General features: G+C 46.3%; 1 protein-coding gene across 2 annotated transcripts in view; it reads right to left on the bottom strand.

The window, feature by feature from the left end:
- Positions 1-16,876, bottom strand: part of CCDC59 (coiled-coil domain containing 59) — an 80,298-nt gene that overhangs the window by 22,529 nt on the left and 40,893 nt on the right. For both annotated transcript variants that reach the window (XM_063927691.1, XM_063927690.1), the window contains exons 3-4: positions 7,808-7,852; positions 6,589-6,633 (exon numbers count right to left, since the gene is read on the bottom strand). In XM_063927691.1, coding sequence (XP_063783761.1) covers positions 6,589-6,633; positions 7,808-7,852 — 90 coding nt within the window. The remainder of the gene's footprint in view (positions 1-6,588; positions 6,634-7,807; positions 7,853-16,876) is intronic.

Below are 16,876 nucleotides of genomic sequence, written 5' to 3'. Positions count from 1 at the left end.
CCCCATTATCCTCCGTAACATATCCGTCACATTTTACACCCAAATTAGTTATAGCTGGATCTATAACAAATAGTGTCTGTAGTGGTTTATTACCTTTACCTATTTAGGCAGGTAAGCAATGTAACAAAGCAATGAGGAAGGCTAGTCAGATGCTTGGCTGCATAGGGAGAGGAATCAGCAGCAAAAAGAAGTAACAATGCCACTGTATAGGTTATCGGTGCGGCATGAACTAGAATACTGGGTTCAGTTCCGGAGGCCATATCTCCAGAAGGATATTAATACATTAGAGAGTGTACAAAGAAGGGAAACTAGGAAAAAGGTGCATGGCCTACATCACAAAACGTACCCGGAAAGACTAAAATAAGAATTTACTTACCGATAATTCTATTTCTCGTAGTCCGTAGTGGATGCTGGGGACTCCGTCAGGACCATGGGGATTAGCGGCTCCGCAGGAGACAGGGCACAAAAGTAAAAGCTTTAGGATCAGGTGGTGTGCACTGGCTCCTCCCCCTATGACCCTCCTCCAAGCCTCAGTTAGGATACTGTGCCCGGACGAGCGTACACAATAAGGAAGGATTTTGAATCCCGGGTAAGACTCATACCAGCCACACCAATCACACTGTACAACCTGTGATCTGAACCCAGTTAACAGCATGATAACAGCGGAGCCTCTGAAAAGATGGCTCACAACAATAATAACCCGATTTTTGTAACAATAACTATGTACAAGTATTGCAGACAATCCGCACTTGGGATGGGCGCCCAGCATCCACTACGGACTACGAGAAATAGAATTATCGGTAAGTAAATTCTTATTTTCTCTGACGTCCTAAGTGGATGCTGGGGACTCCGTCAGGACCATGGGGATTATACCAAAGCTCCCAAACGGGCGGGAGAGTGCAGATGACTCTGCAGCACCGAATGAGAGAACTCCAGGTCCTCCTCAGTCAGGGTGTGCCCCTGACCAAGTATCAGCTCGGCAAAGTTGTAAAGCCGAGACCCCTCGGGCAGCCGCCCAAGATGAGCCCACCTTCCTTGTGGAATGGGCATTTACATATTTTGGCTGTGGCAGGCCTGCCACAGAATGTGCAAGCTGAATTGTACTACACATCCAACTAGCAATCGTCTGCTTAGAAGCAAGAGCACCCAGTTTGTTGGGTGCATACAGGATAACAGCAAGTCAGTCTTCCTGACTCCAGCCGTCCTGGAAACTATATTTTCAGGGCCCTGACAACATCTAGCAACTTGGAGTCCTCCAAGTCCCTAGTAGCCGCAGGTACCACAATAAGCTGGTTCGGGTGAAACACTGACACCACCTTAGGGAGAAACTGGGGATGAGTCCGCAGCTCTGCCCTGTCCGAATGGACAATCAGATATGGGCTTTTTGAGACAAACGCCGCCAATTCTGACACTCGCCTGGCCGAGGCCAGGGCCAACAGCATGGTCACTTTCCCTGTGAGATATTTCAAATCCACAGATTTGAGCGGTTTAAACCAATGTGATTTTAGGAATCCCAGAACTACGTTGAGATCTCACAGTGCCACTGGAGGTACAAAAAGGGGGTTGTATATGCAGTACTCCCTTGACAAACTTCTGGACTTCAGGAACTGAAGCCAATTCTTTCTGGAAGAAAATCGACAGGGCCGAAATTTGAACCTTAATGGACCCCAATTTGAGGCCCATAGACACTCCTGTTTGCAGGAAATGCAGGAAACGACCAAGTTGAAATTTCTTCATGGGGCCTTCCTGGCCTCACACCACGCAACATATTTTCGCCACATGTGGTGATAATGTTGTGCGATCACCTCCTTCCTGGCTTTGACCAGGGTAGGAATGACCTCTTCCGGAATGCCTTTTTCCCTTAGGAGCCGGCGTTCAACCGCCATGCCGTCAAACGCAGCCGCGGTAAGTCTTGGAACAGACATGGTACTTGCTGAAGCAAGTCCCTTCTTAGCGGCAGAGGCCATGAGTCCTCTGTGAGCATCTCTTGAAGTTCCGGGTACCAAGTCCTTCTTGGCCAATCCGGAGCCACGAGTATAGTTCTTACTCCTCTACGTCTTATAATTCTCAATACCTTGGGTATGAGAAGCAGAGGAGGGAAGACATACACCGACTGGTACACCCACGGTGTTACCAGAACGTCCACAGCTATTGCCTGAGGGTCTTTTGACCTGGCGCAATACTTGTCCAGTTTTTTGTTCAGGCGGGACGCCATCATGTCCACCTTTGGTCTTTTCCAACGGTTCACAATCATGTGAAAGACTTCCCGATGAAGTCCCCACTCTCCCGGGTGGAGGTTGTGCCTGCTGAGGAAGTCTGCTTCCCAGTTGTCCACTCCCGGAATGAACACTGCTGACAGTGCTATCACATGATTTTCCGCCCAGCGAAAAATCCTTGCAGTTTCTGCCATTGCCCTCCTGCTTCTTGTGCCGCCCTGTCTGTTTACGTGGGCGACTGCCGTGATGTTGTCCCACTGGATCAATACCGGCTGACCTTGAAGCAGAGGTCTTGCTAAGCTTAGAGCATTGTAAATTGCTCTTAGCTCCAGTATATTTATGTGGAGAAAAATCTCCAGACTTGATCACACTCCCTGGACATTTTTTCCCTGTGTGACTGCTCCCCAGCCTCTCAGGCTGGCCTCCGTGGTCACCAGCATCCAATCCTGAATGCCGAATCTGCGGCCCTCTAGAAGATGAGCACTCTGTAACCACCACAGGAGAGACACCCCTGTCCCTGGAGACAGGGTTATCCGCTGATGCATCTGAAAATGCGATCCGGACCATTTGTCCAGCAGATCCCACTGAAAAGTTCTTGCGTGGAATCTGCCGAATGGAATCGCTTCGTAATAAGCCACCATTTTTCCCAGGACTCTTGTGCAATGATGCACTGACACTTTTCCTGGTTTTAGGAGGTTCCTGACTAGCTCGGATAACTCCCTGGCTTTCTCCTCCGGGAGAAACACCTTTTTCTGGACTGTGTCCAGAACCATCCCTAGGAACAGCAGACGTGTCGTCGGAAACGGCTGCGATTTTGGATATTTAGAATCCACCCGTGCTGTCGTAGAACTACTTGAGATAGTGCTACTCCGACTTCCAACTGTTCTCTGGACCTTGCCCTTATCAGGAGATCGTCCATGTAAGGGATAATTAAGACGCCTTTTCTTTGAAGAAGAATCATCATTTCGGCCATTACTTTGGTAAAGACCCGGGGTGCCGTGGACAATCCAAACGGCAGCGTCTGAAACTGATAGTGACAGTTCCGTACCACGAACCTGAGGTACCCTTGGTGAGAAGGGCAATTTTGGGACATGGAGGTAAGCATCCTTGATGTCCAGGGACACCATATAGTCCCCTTCTTCCTGGTTTGCTATCACTGCTCTGAGTGACTCCATCTTGATTTGAACCTTTGTATGTAAGTGTTCAAAGATTTCCCATTTAGAATAGGTCTCACCGAGCCGTCTGGCTTCAGTACCACAATATAGTGTGGAATAATACCCCTTTCCTTGTTGTAGGAGGGGTACTTTGATTATCACCTGCTGGGAATACAGCTTGTGAATTGTTTCCAATACTGCCTCCCTGTCGGAGGAAGACGTTGGTAAAGCAGACATCAGGAGCCTGCGAGGGGGAGACGTCTCGAATTTCCAGTCTGTACCCCTGGGATACTACTTGTAGGATCCAGGGGTCCACTTGCGAGTGAGCCCACTACGCGCTGAAACTCTTGAGACGACCCCCCACCGCACTTGAGTCCGCTTGTACGGCCCCAGCGTCATGCTGAGGACTTGGCAGAAGCTGTGGAGGGCTTCTGTTCCTGGGAATGGGCTGCCTGCTGCAGTCTTCTTCCCTTTCCTCTATCCCTGGGCAGATATGACTGGCCTTTTGCACGCTTGCCCTTATGGGGACGAAAGGACTGAGGCTGAAAAGACGGTGTCTTTTTCTGCTGAGATGTGATTTGGGGTAAAAAAGGTGGATTTTCCAGCTGTTGCCGAGGCCACCAGGTCCGATGGACCGACCCCAAATAACTCCTCCCCTTTATACGGCAATACTTCCATGTGCCGTTTGGAATCTGCATCACCTGACCACTGTCGTGTCCATAAACATCTTCTGGCAGATATGGACATCGCACTTACTCTTGATGCCAGAGTGCAAATATCCCTCTGTGCATCTCGCATATATAGAAATGCATCCTTTAAATGCTCTATAGTCAATAAAATACTGTCCCTGTCAAGGGTATCAATATTTTCAGTCAGGGAATCCGACCAAGCCACCCCAGCGCAGCACATCCAGGCTGAGGCGATCGCTGGTCGCAGTATAACACCAGTATGTGTGTATATACCTTTTTAGGATATTTTCCAGCCTCTCAGCTGGCTCCTTGAGGGCGGCCCTATCTGGAGACGGTACCGCCACTTGTTTTGATAAGCGTGTGAGCGCCTTATCCACCCTAAAGGGTGTTTCCCAACGCGCCCTAACTTCTGGCGGGAAAGGGTATACCGCCAATAATTTTCTATCGGGGGAAACCCACGCATCATCACACACTTCATTTAATTTATCTGATTCAGGAAAAACTACAGGTAGTTTTTTCACACCCCACATAATACCCTTCTTGTGGTACTTGTAGTATCAGAAATATGTAACACCTCCTTCATTGCCCTTAACATGTAACGTGTGGCCCTAAAGGAAAATACGTTTGTTTCTTCACCGTCGACACTGGAGTCAGTGTCCGTGTCTGTGTCGACCGACTGAGGTAAATGAGCGTTTTACAGCCCCTGACGGTGTTTGAGACGCCTGGACAGGTACTAATTTGTTTGCCGGCCGTCTCATGTCGTCAACCGACCTTGCAGCGTGTTGACATTATCACGTAATTCCTTAAATAAGCCATCCATTCCGGTGTCGACTCCCTAGAGAGTGACATCACCATTTCAGGCAATTGCTCCGCCTCCTCACCAACATCGTCCTCATAAATGTCGACACACACGTACCGACACACAGCACACACACAGGGAATGCTCTGATAGAGGACAGGACCCCACTAGCCCTTTGGGGAGACAGAGGGAGAGTTTGCCAGCACACACCAAAAACGCTATAATTATACAGGGACAACCTTTATATAAGTGTTTTTCCCTTATAGCATTTTAATATATATATACATATCGCCAAATAAGTGCCCCCCCTCTCTGTTTTAACCCTGTTTCTGTAGTGCAGTGCAGGGGAGAGCCTGGGAGCCTTCCCACCAGCATTTCTGTGAGGGAAAATGGCGCTGTGTGCTGAGGAGAATAGGCCCCGCCCCCTTTTCGGCGGGCTTCTTCTCCCGTTTTTCTGAGACCTGGCAGGGGTTAAATACATCCATATAGCCCCCAGGGGCTATATGTGATGTATTTTTAGCCAGAATAAGGTACTATCATTGCTGCCCAGGGCGCCCCCCCCCAGCGCCCTGCACCCTCAGTGACCGCTGCTATGAAGTGTGCTGACAACAATCGCGCACAGCTGCAGTGCTGTGCGCTACCTTATGAAGACTGAAGAGTCTTCTGCCGCCGTTTCTGGACCTTCACTTTTCGGCATCTGCAAGGGGGGTCGGCGGCACGGCTCCGGGACGAACCCCAGGGTGAGACCTGTGTTCCGACTCCCTCTGGAGCTAATGGTGTCCAGTAGCCTAAGAAGCCAATCCATCCTGCACGCAGGTGAGTTCACTTCTCTCCCCTAAGTCCCTCGTAGCAGTGAGCCTGTTGCCAGCAGGACTCACTGAAAATAAAAAACCTAACAAACTTTTACTCTAAGCAGCTCTTTAGGAGAGCCACCTAGATTGCACCCTTCTCGGCCGGGCACAAAAATCTAACTGAGGCTTGGAGGAGGGTCATAGGGGGAGGAGCCAGTGCACACCACCTGATCCTAAAGCTTTTACTTTTGTGCCCTGTCTCCTGCGGAGCCGCTAATCCCCATGGTCCTGACGGAGTCCCCAGCATCCACTTAGGACGTCAGAGAAAAGATCTTAATATGTATAGTTTAGAGCAGAGAATAGATGAGGGGGGAGGGCATGATAGAAATTTTCAAATACATCAAGGGTACAGCAGGGAAACATTCTTCAAAGTAAGTTAAGTATTAGAACACGAGAACATTTATTGAAACTGTAGAGTGGTAGGGTTTAGGTAAAATTTGAGGAAAAATAACATCACAGAAAGGGTAGTGGATAAGTGGAATAAACTCCCTTCAGGGGTAATAGAAGACTGTAGAGCAATTTAAACATGTTTGTGATAGGCTTGAGAATATCCTTACAAAGAACTAAGGATCAAATAGGATTGAGGTTACCAAAATGTGCAGACTAGACGTGATTTTTATCTATTGTCAAATTCTATTCAAAGTACCATACAGGTTATTATGCTGTGGTCCCCTCACCTATTCTTGCACATATGCCATCTGTGAAGTGTAACATAGCTTGATGGCCATACTGCCAGATATTCTTGGCCTATGCAAGATATTTATTTTGATTCTTGTTTTTTTTTCCACCTAAGTCAGTGAGATAATAGAATGGACTATTTGCTATTACAGAGAGACCTGGTTTGCCTTGTTTACATATAATGACGAACACACACATTACCGTTCACAAGGTTGTTCCTCACTATAGTTGGTATGCTGTTGCAATCTACAAGGAGAAATAAATTAAAAGGGAAATGCAGTAAAAGTAAAACAATGTACTGAATGACCCTCAGAATACACATACTTACAAAGCATCATATGTGTGATTGTAACTGGGAAAACACATCTTAGAGGGTAAAATAAATGCTCAGTCAGTCTTATCTATCGTTTAGAGGATCCCATTGCAAGTTTTGGGCATGAAAATACAAACCTTTCATTTGAAAGAAGGGAAGACCGATGCATAGGGACTGCTTTATCTCCTAATGACATGGTTCTGGGTACTATGCATTACTACAGACAAACAGTGGTAGCTGCTCAATCATTCCTGGGGAGATAATTATATCAGGTGCTAGAAAAGGGGAGGGGTCACAAGCAAACCGCAGACACTGGTGTTTGTTTGTATCCCCGAGCACACTGACTATTACCTGTAACAATACTTGAAACTATCTGGTGATAGAATTTCAGATAATTGGTTACATATTTTTTTTAGCACCTGATATAATTGTCTCCAGGAATGATTGAGCTGCTACCACTGTTTGTCGGTATGTGTGAAAAGGCATTGAATGGGAGCAGCATTTGGAAGGCATGCTGGTCTATGCAGTGCTCTCAGGTAAGCTAGCCCTCAGTCTGGATGCGGTTTTGTATGAGCCTTTATCATGAGGCCTTACTGTAGACAAATCATATGGCCCTATGTGGGCACTGCTATTTTGTAGTGTTAGGACTGCTGATATCGGAGAAGCTTTGACTCAGCTCAGCAGCTAACCATGTCTTTGCAAACACATGTAACCCATTCTCTGAAATTCTATTACCAGAAAGGTTCAAGTATTGTTACAGGTAATAGTCAGTGTGCTGGGGGGATACCAGGGGAAGAAAAGCACCCCCTTCCCCTCTCTGTTTACTATGCATTATTGTCAGTGTGTGACACAATCTGTAGTACACGGACAGAGGTTGGAACAGACTGAGTTTTAACTGTAGGGAGTGGGTGTTCATCTGGAGTAGAGTAAGGTTTAGTTTTAGGGAGCATTTTCAATGTTTGAATGCAAAGTGCTTAGCTGCTATTTTTAGCAAATCATCAATGTTCACCCAGCGCAGACACATTAAAGTTGTATATTCTTAAAAATATGAATGCAGATAAGGAGTGGTTTGCTTCTCTTACAGATCAGGACACATACACAAATTACCTTTCACAAGGTTGGTCCTCACTATAGTCTGTGAGCTGCTGCAAGCTAAAAGAAAAAGAAAATAGCGTAAACATGAATGAAACAAAGATCAGAATAGTTTCACTTAAAAAGAAATTAGCCGTATTTACCACCTAGTATTGTATATGATTTCACATAATGGAAGCATGATATTTTATTAATATAAATAGTGTCTTGGTTAGTCATCTTAAAAACTGTATATAAAATACTAGGATATCAGAATAAGAAACATCTAAAATAAGATTTTAATACCTACCGGTAAATCCTTTTCTCTTAGTCCGTAGAGGATGCTGGGGATGCTTCAAGAACCATGGGGTATAAACGGGATCCGCAGGAGACATGGGCACTTTAAGACTTTGAATGGGTGTGAACTGGCTCCTCCCTCTATGCCCCTCCTCCAGACTCCAGTTATAGTAACTGTGCCCAGGTAGACAGACATTTAGAGGAAAAGGATTTATTGTTAAACCACGGTAAGCAGTTTACCAGCTCACACCTCCAGTATGCCGCAGAACGTGGCCTTCAACAGTACACCAGCCGACAGCATGAAGAATATGCAGCAATACGCTGACATAACCGTAACACAACCTGTGTGTGTAAACACAACCAGTAATAGCATAACGCATGCTATGGCCTGAATATCGTCAGCAACGGGCTGACTTAAACACAACACACCATGTGTGTAAACATACCCAATGACTGCAGACACAGTACGCACTGGGACGGGCGCCCAGCATCCTCTACGGACTAAGAGAAAAGGATTTACCGGTAGGTATTAAAATCCTATTTTCTCATACGTCCTAGATGATGCTTCAAGAACCATGGGGTTTATACCAAAGCTCTAGAACGGGCGGGAGAGTGCGGATGACTCTGCAGCACCGATTGACTAACAAGAGGTCCTCCTCAGTCAGGGTATCAAACTTATAAACTTTGCAAAAGTGTTTGAACCCGACCAAGTAGCTGCTCGGCAAAGCTGTAATGCCGAGACCCTTCGGGCAGCCGCCCAGGATGAGCCCACCTTTCTGGTAGAACGGGGCTTCTCCGATTTCGGTAACGGCAATCCAGCCGTAGAATTAGCCTGCTGAATCGTATTACAGAACCAGCGTGCAATAGTCTTGCTTGGAAGCAGGAGCCTCAATCTTGTTAAGAGCCCATATGACAAACAGAGCCGTTCTGGCGACTTAGATTTTTAAATCTCTGACCACATTGAGAGACTTCAATTCCGCCAAGGCGTCAGTAGCCCCTGGCCCACAATAGGCTGGTTTACGTGAAACGACTAAACCACTTTTGGCAGAAATTGCTGAACGAGTTCACAACTCCGCTCTATCAGCATGGAAGATGAAATAGGGGCTTTTGTGAGACAAAGCCGCCAATTCAGATACCCGCCTTGTGGCAACCAAGGCCAACAACATGACTACTTTCCAAGTAAGGAAATTTAACTCAACCTTACGTAAAGGTTCATTCAATGAGATTGCAGGAAACCGCAACACCACATAAAGATCCCATGGTGCCACTGGGTGCACAAAGGGAGGTTGGATGTGCAGTACGCCTTTCACGAAGGTCTGAACTTCTGGAAGGGAGGCCAATTCTTTCAGAAAGAAAATTGATAAGGCCGAAATAGACGTTATGGCAAGAAATTACCGTTGATAACGTGATTTCTCTTATGTCCCCAGGTATCCACAGGATAACATTGGGATATGGTTGAGCGACAGCGGAAATGGCACCAACACGGTCATGAGCTTTCTGGCCTCCCAAGATGCATCGGGGCCTCCCCATATAGTCCCGCCCACTGACTCAGTCAAATCAGTTCTTTCCACAGCAATTTAGGCAGGAGCATCAGGTAGAGACCTGTTTAGGCGATAAGAACACACATGCACACCCTTCCATACAAGAAGGAAGAGGTTTAGTGATTGTCTAGATCCTCAAATAAGGTGCGTCAGGGTGGGATCCCTGTGGATACCTGTGGACATAAGAGAAATCATGTTATCAACGGTAAGTTCTTACCATAACGTCTATTTCTCTGGCTGGGTCCAGAGGATTATCCACAGGATAACATTGGGATTCCCAAAGCCAATTCTAGTGGTGGGGACGCTCCTGATTACACAGGAGGACCTTTCGCCCGAAAGTCTGCGTCATGAGAGGCAAAAGTATCCAAGGCATAATGTCTGATGTATGTGTTTATGGAAGACCATGTGGCTGCCTTACATATCTGTTCTGCTGAAGCACCCTGTTGTGCTGCCCATGAAGGACCTACCTTACGTGTAGAGTGAGCAGAGACCTTAGCCGGAGTAGGGAGATCTGCATGAGAATAAGCTTCTGATATTACCATTCGGAGCCATTTCGCCAGCGTCTGTTTACTAGCAGGCCATCCTCTTCTATGAAATCCGTAGAGGATGAAGAGAGAATCTGTTTTCCTGATGGCACTAGTACGATCTATGTAGATTCTTAAAGCCCGGACTATGTCCAGCGACGCTTCTCCCGCAATAGTCCCGATACCTGAAAAGCTGGGACTGCAATCTCTTCATTCAGGTGAAACTTTGACACCACCTTTGGAAGATAACCAGATCTCGTTCTGAGAACTGCTCTGTCTGGAAAATAAACTTAGGAAAGGAGACTTACACGATAATGCTCCTAAATCTGACACTCTTCTGGCTGACACCATTGCCAGTAGAAAAAGCACTTTAGCCGTTAACCATTTAAGATCTGCTCTCTTAAGCGGTTCAAACGGAGGACCCTGGAGGAATTTTAGAACTAAATTCAAATCCCAGGGAGCTGCAGGACGAACAAATGGAGGTTGAATATGTACAACTCCCTGAAAGAAAGTACGAACATCCTGTAAATCAGCAATCTTTCGCTGAAACCATACAGTCAATGCTGATACTTGAACTCTCAAGGAAGCTACTTTCAGACCTTTATCCAATCCTGCTTGAAGGAAATTCAAAATCCTGGATACTTTAAAACAGGCTTTTTCAACCAGTGTGCCGTGGCACACTAGTGTGCCGCGACCAGTTGCAAGGTGTGCCACGGAGCCAGAGCAGCTTCCTGCACCTTCAGAGTGAACTGTTGGCCCGGGCTCCTCTTAGAGGATCAGTCGTGCCCCGATTGAGACCTATGCCTTGAAAACAGTGTGATATCATAGGCAGTGGCGTAAGTTCGCCCCAGTCGCCTGGAGGCATGATAAGTGTTGGTGCCCCCCCCCCCCTACATACTGTAGACACACACGCCCTTCATATATAGCTATCCGGCACTCATGTTGAACAGTAGTAGCGTGCTCAGGTGCCTTTCCCAATAGTAATATAGATACACATACAAAGTGGACGCACTCCAAGTCAGTCATCACAATAAAATAGACACCAGCATACCTTTATAGCAAATCTACAGTACTCCCTCACCCACTAGGGTGTCACAATGTAGATGCTTTGGCGCAGTGGTGTGCCGATATACAGTATGTATATATCAAAAACACACAAACGCCACTTTCAAGAACAATACAGCAGGGGATTAAGTCCGACTGCCCTGGCTCAGTTAATAACAATCCCCATAATTATAGGGATTGATGAGGAGGGCTCCATGTGTAGGCTACACAACAGCTCTTCTTCCTATTTTAACACCATAAGTACCTGTGTAGCAGCCTATAAAGTGGGTGACCCCTGCATCAGCAGTGTGTGGATGGGCTCCGCAGCAGAATGACGGAAGACGCAGAAATAACTCTGATATCCCGCTCAGTATAGGGGACACAACGTCCAGTGACTGCTCTCTACACTCTCACATACAGCAGGCAGGGTGTCATGCAGGTGGTGGACATGGAGAGGTAAGCAGATGTTCATCACAAGGCTTTCTCTCCTAGCGTTAGTCCTGATCACAGTTCAGGGACAAATCATAGGGAAGTGTGGAGGTGGCAGGTCACACTGGAGAAGGAGGAGGTGGATAGCAGCTCCCAGGACTCTAGTCTGCACTCCTTCTCCCCGGCCGGAGGCGAGAACCAGACAGCTGTACTATTGCGAGACCTGTCACATAGAATTTGATGGCAGATAAGAAATACTTGGCCTATGTAGTCTGCCCCTGTACACTCATGCACTAGGGTTAATTTTTGTTGGGAGCCAAATAACCTACCTATCCAGAGTACCTGGTGGAAATCCACGCCAGCAATGGGAGAATATACAAACTCTACACAGTTAGGGCCATGGCGGGAACAAAACCCATGACCTCAGTGCTGTGAGGCAGTAATGCTAACCATTACACCGTCCACACTAAAGGGAGTATGCAAGTCACTTTATTCCATGGACACTAACATACTGCGCACTGATACAGTAAATGATAATACTATATATATATATATATATATATATATATATATATATATTCATCTTGTGGTTCAGTACTCACTATTGTATATACAGTTGCCTGGGTGCCCTTGCTGATAATGATGTATATAAGTGTGGCGTCCTTTCCTTAGATGCTCCCAACACCAGGTGAGAGATACTGCATGGCACTCCAGGACTTATTTAAATCAATAAACTTTTACCGCAATATATCAACGATTCTGGGTTATATATTGTAGTAAAATGTAATTGATTCAAAGACGTCCTGGAGTGCCATGCAGTATCTCTTACCTGGTGTTGGGAGCATCTAGGGATGTCACACTTTGCCTCTATATATATCTATATCTATATATATATCTATATATATATATATCTATAGATTTTATTTTTTTATAGGACTGTGAGCCTGACACTCCTTTGAGGGTACAATGAATTCTTGCTGTGGTGCCCTCCTTAGGTCAAAGCAACGGTCTCATATAGATGTAGAATTCAGTGGCACTCCACAGACTTGTATACAGTTAATACTCCATACTTTATTTAATTCATGGATTAATTATTTATTATTAATATATTCAAGTCTGTGGAGTGCCACTGAATTCCACATCTCTCTCTCTCTCTCTCTCTCTATATATATATATATATATATATATATATATATATATATATATATATATATATATATATATATATATATATATATACATTTACTTATTCTGGTGCCCCCACAAGAAGTTTTAATATATTGCTGGGAGGTGCTGCACTTAGGATCCCTTCAGTAATGACACACACAGCAGCACCTTTATATAATCAATATTTCAATCTGGTACTATAGATTGTCATCAGGTATGGTATCCTGGTGACAATCTATAGTACCAGATTGAAATATTGATTATATAATGGTGCTGCTGTGTGTGTCATTATTGAAGGGATCCTAAGTGCAGCACCTCCCAGCAATGTATACAATAAGACCCCCCCTCCCGCGCGCGCGCGCCCGCCCAATCACCGGCATTCGGCACGCACGATAATGTGACCGTCACAAGGATGGGTAAGTGAGGCTGCCCTGGACCTCCACTTACCCGCAGAGCCGGAGCACACAGCGGCTGGCCGGTGGGATTTTCCCTCAGAACGCTGAGGGTGCGCATGCTGCTACGAGCTCCTCCTCCTCCGGTGACAGGTTCCAGGCTGCGAGTAGCTCCTCCAGTCCTCCTGATCTGCGGACTCCCCCTGACACTGACACGAAAGCTCCTCTTCAGGAGTCAGGCAGCGGGAGACAGTGTGGAGGAGATGCGCCCCCTTGAGGCCAGGAGCCCGGCGGCAGCCGACTCCACTGTCTCCCAGAGTTCCGCCCCTGATCATAGGTCACAGCCACCGCTTCTCACCACCCAGCCAGCCCACCCGCCTGCATACACATCTTCCACTTCCCGCCTGCATCCACAGCTTTCCTTGCCCACCCACATCCACACCTGCCCGACTGCCCACTGCTCAGTATTTGCAGCACTCCACTATGAACAACCCCCGCCACTGAGGGACACGGAGGAGGACAGCTGATAATACAATTTGTTATGTTATTTCTCCTGTGGGGAACAATAGGATTTCAATAGGATTTATGTGGGGAGAATAAGAATTTATGGGGAGAACAATGTGAATAATTCATGTGGGGAGCAATAGTATTTTATGTGGGGAGAAATGTGATTGATTTATGTGTGGAGCAATATGATTTATGTAGGAAGCAATGTGATTGTTTTTTCTGTATAGGCCAATGTATGTGTGGATTATTATTATTTTTTTACTGTGAGGGCCAATGTGTGTGTTTTGTTTTTTTCTGTGGGGAACTGATGGTCTGCCTTGGCAATTTTAAAATATTGTTCGGTGTGCCGCGAGTAAAAAAAGGTTGAAAATCACTGCTTTAAAAGATCTTGGATTCAAATTTTTTCCAGTACACCAATGAACATAGGCTTGCCATATTCTATGATACACACGAGCTGAAGAAGGCTTTCTTGCTCTAAGCATCGTCTGGATTACTTGTTTCGAAAATCCTCTCGCTTCTAAGACAGAGGTTTCAACAGCCACGCCATCAAAGACAGGCGATCCAGATGCCTGTGGCAACAAGGACCCTGCATTAACATATCTGGACATTGAGGGAGCAGTATCGGTGCTTCCACGGACATTCTTAGCAGATCTGTGTACCAATGCCTTCTTGGCCAAGCTGGAGCTATCAGAATTATCGCTCCCTTTGCTTCCTTTATTTTTCTCACTACCCTGGGTAACAGAGATATTGGCGGGAACAGATATGCCAGATGAAATTTCCATTCTACTGACAGTGCGTCTACAAGGACCGCTCCTGGGTCCCTTGTTCTCGATCCGTACTTTGGAACTTTGTTGTTTAAACGAGACGCCATGAGGTCTATCTCTGGTAAACCCCATTTGTTCACTAGTGTCTGAAACGCTTCTGGGTGCAATGCCCATTCGGTTTCCTGAATGGTGTGTTGACTGAGAAAATCCGCTTCCCAGTTCGGAACACCTGGTACAAACACTGCTGATAATGCTGGGAGATGGAGTTCTGCCCATCTTAGAATGGGAGTTACTTCCTCCATCAATCTTTTGCTGTGAGTTCCTCCTTGATGATTGAGGTACGCTACTGCTGCCGCATTGTCTGAGCGGATCTGGACCGGTCTTCTTCGCAGACTGTCCTTTGCCTGAACTAGAGCCATGTAAATGGCCCTTATTTCCAACAGATTTATTGGCAGGCGACTTTCCCTTGCGGTCCATTTTCCCTGGAACCAAAGGCTTCCGAGTACCGCCCCCCAGCCTTGCAGGCTGGCATCTGTTGTCAGGACTTGCCACTCTTATCCAAAAGGGTCTCCCCTTGTTTAAATGGTCTGTCTGTAGCCACCACGCTAGAGACCTTTTTACACTTACTGGAAACTTTATCATCTGCTTTTTTATCGTCTGATGATTTTCGTTCCATTTGGTCAGAATAAGGTGCTGCAATGGTCTGGAGTGGAATTGCGCATATTCCATCATGTTGAAGGTTGATACCATCAGACCCAACAGTCGCATTGCTGCATGGACTGACATTGTCTGGGCGTGCAACGCTTCCTGAGCCCTGACCTGCACCGTGACTATCTTTTTCTCTGGTAAGAGAACTTTCTGTAGGTCTGAATCCAATATGGCCCCCAAATGAACCATCCGCTGTGACGGATTCAGAGACGACTTTTCCCAATTTATGAGCCACCCGTGTCTCTGTAGACAAACTATTGTCTGTTGAAGATGGCTCAAAAGTAAATCTTGCGAATGTGCTAAGATTAACAGGTCGTCGAGGTATGGGAATATTCTTATCCCCTGTTTGCGCAGACAAGCTGCCATAACCACCATGATCTTGGTAAACACCCCTGGTGCTGTTGCTAGCCCGAAGGGCAAAGCTTGGAACTGAAAAAGTTCCTGGAGGATGGCAAACCTGAGATAACACTGATGAGACAGTGCTATAGGCACATGTAGGTAAGCATCCCGTACATCCAGAGATATCATGTAATCTCCCGGTTCCATGGCCAACATTATGGAGCGTAACGTCTCCATGTGGAACTTCGGGATCCAAATGTATTTGTTTAATACTTTTAGATTGAGAATTGGTCGATATGACCCATTTGGCTTCTGTATCAGAAATAGATTGGAGTAAAACCCCTGTCCCCTTTGTGATGGAGATACTGGGACAATCACACAAGACTGCAGTAATTTTTGGACTGCTTCTTGCAGGGCATTTGCCTTCGACTCTATACGAGATGGGCTGGTGCAAAAAAATCTTTGAGGAGGCTGCCTCCTGAATGGGAACCCATACCCCTGAGATACCACCTTCTGCACCCAAGCATCTGTTGTTGACTGCTGCCATATGTGTGCAAAATGAAGGAGTCGGCCCCCAACCCTGGAATCCTCCAGACGGAGGCCCGTCTCTTCAGGCTGATGGTTTCTGTTCAGACTTGGAAGCTGGCTTTTTGCTAGCCCACTGCTTCCTACCCCTGGTTTTGAACTGGGGTTGCTTAGACTCCTCTTTAGCTTTCGCTTTGCTTTGCCAACGAAAAGAGCGAAACTTTGAACCCTTGGACTAAGTAGCCGGAAATCTGACCTTCTTTGATTCAGCCTCTGATTCTAGGATATCAGATAATGGTTTCCCAAACAATATATTACCCACAAAAGGCAATGCTTCCAATTCTTTCTTAGATTCCGCATCTGCCTTCCAGGTACGTAGCCAAACTGCTCTGCGAGCAGCTACTGTCAAGGCTGAAGCTTTAGAAGCAACTGTACCCATATCAATTGTTGCCTCTTCCAAGTATTGGGCAAATTGTCTTAAACGGCTTAAATGATACTCCTGCTCCGTAGTAGGAGAAGAGATGTCATTCTCTAGTTCCTCTATCCATTCGCCCATTGCCTTTGCTACCCAGGCCGAAGCCATAGCAGGTCTTACCACTGCTCCTACTAGAGAAAATACACTATTCAAAAAACTATCTACCCTTCTGTCCGTGACATCATTTAGCGAGGTAGATGACAGTGGTAAAGCAGATTTATGCACAAGTCGCAGAACATGTGCATCTACTTTTGGAGGAACTTCTCTTTTCGAACAATCCGCAGCTGGAAATGGATAATAAAAATTCCATCTTTTCGGAATCTTATATTTCTTACTGGGTGTCGCCCAAGACTCATCCATCATTTCCGACAACTCATCTGACGCTGGGAATTC

This window comes from Pseudophryne corroboree, chromosome 6 (assembly GCF_028390025.1).
Source record: "Pseudophryne corroboree isolate aPseCor3 chromosome 6, aPseCor3.hap2, whole genome shotgun sequence".
In the NCBI taxonomy this organism is placed as follows: domain Eukaryota; kingdom Metazoa; phylum Chordata; class Amphibia; order Anura; family Myobatrachidae; genus Pseudophryne; species Pseudophryne corroboree.
This window is presented reverse-complemented; position numbering and strand designations above follow the sequence as displayed.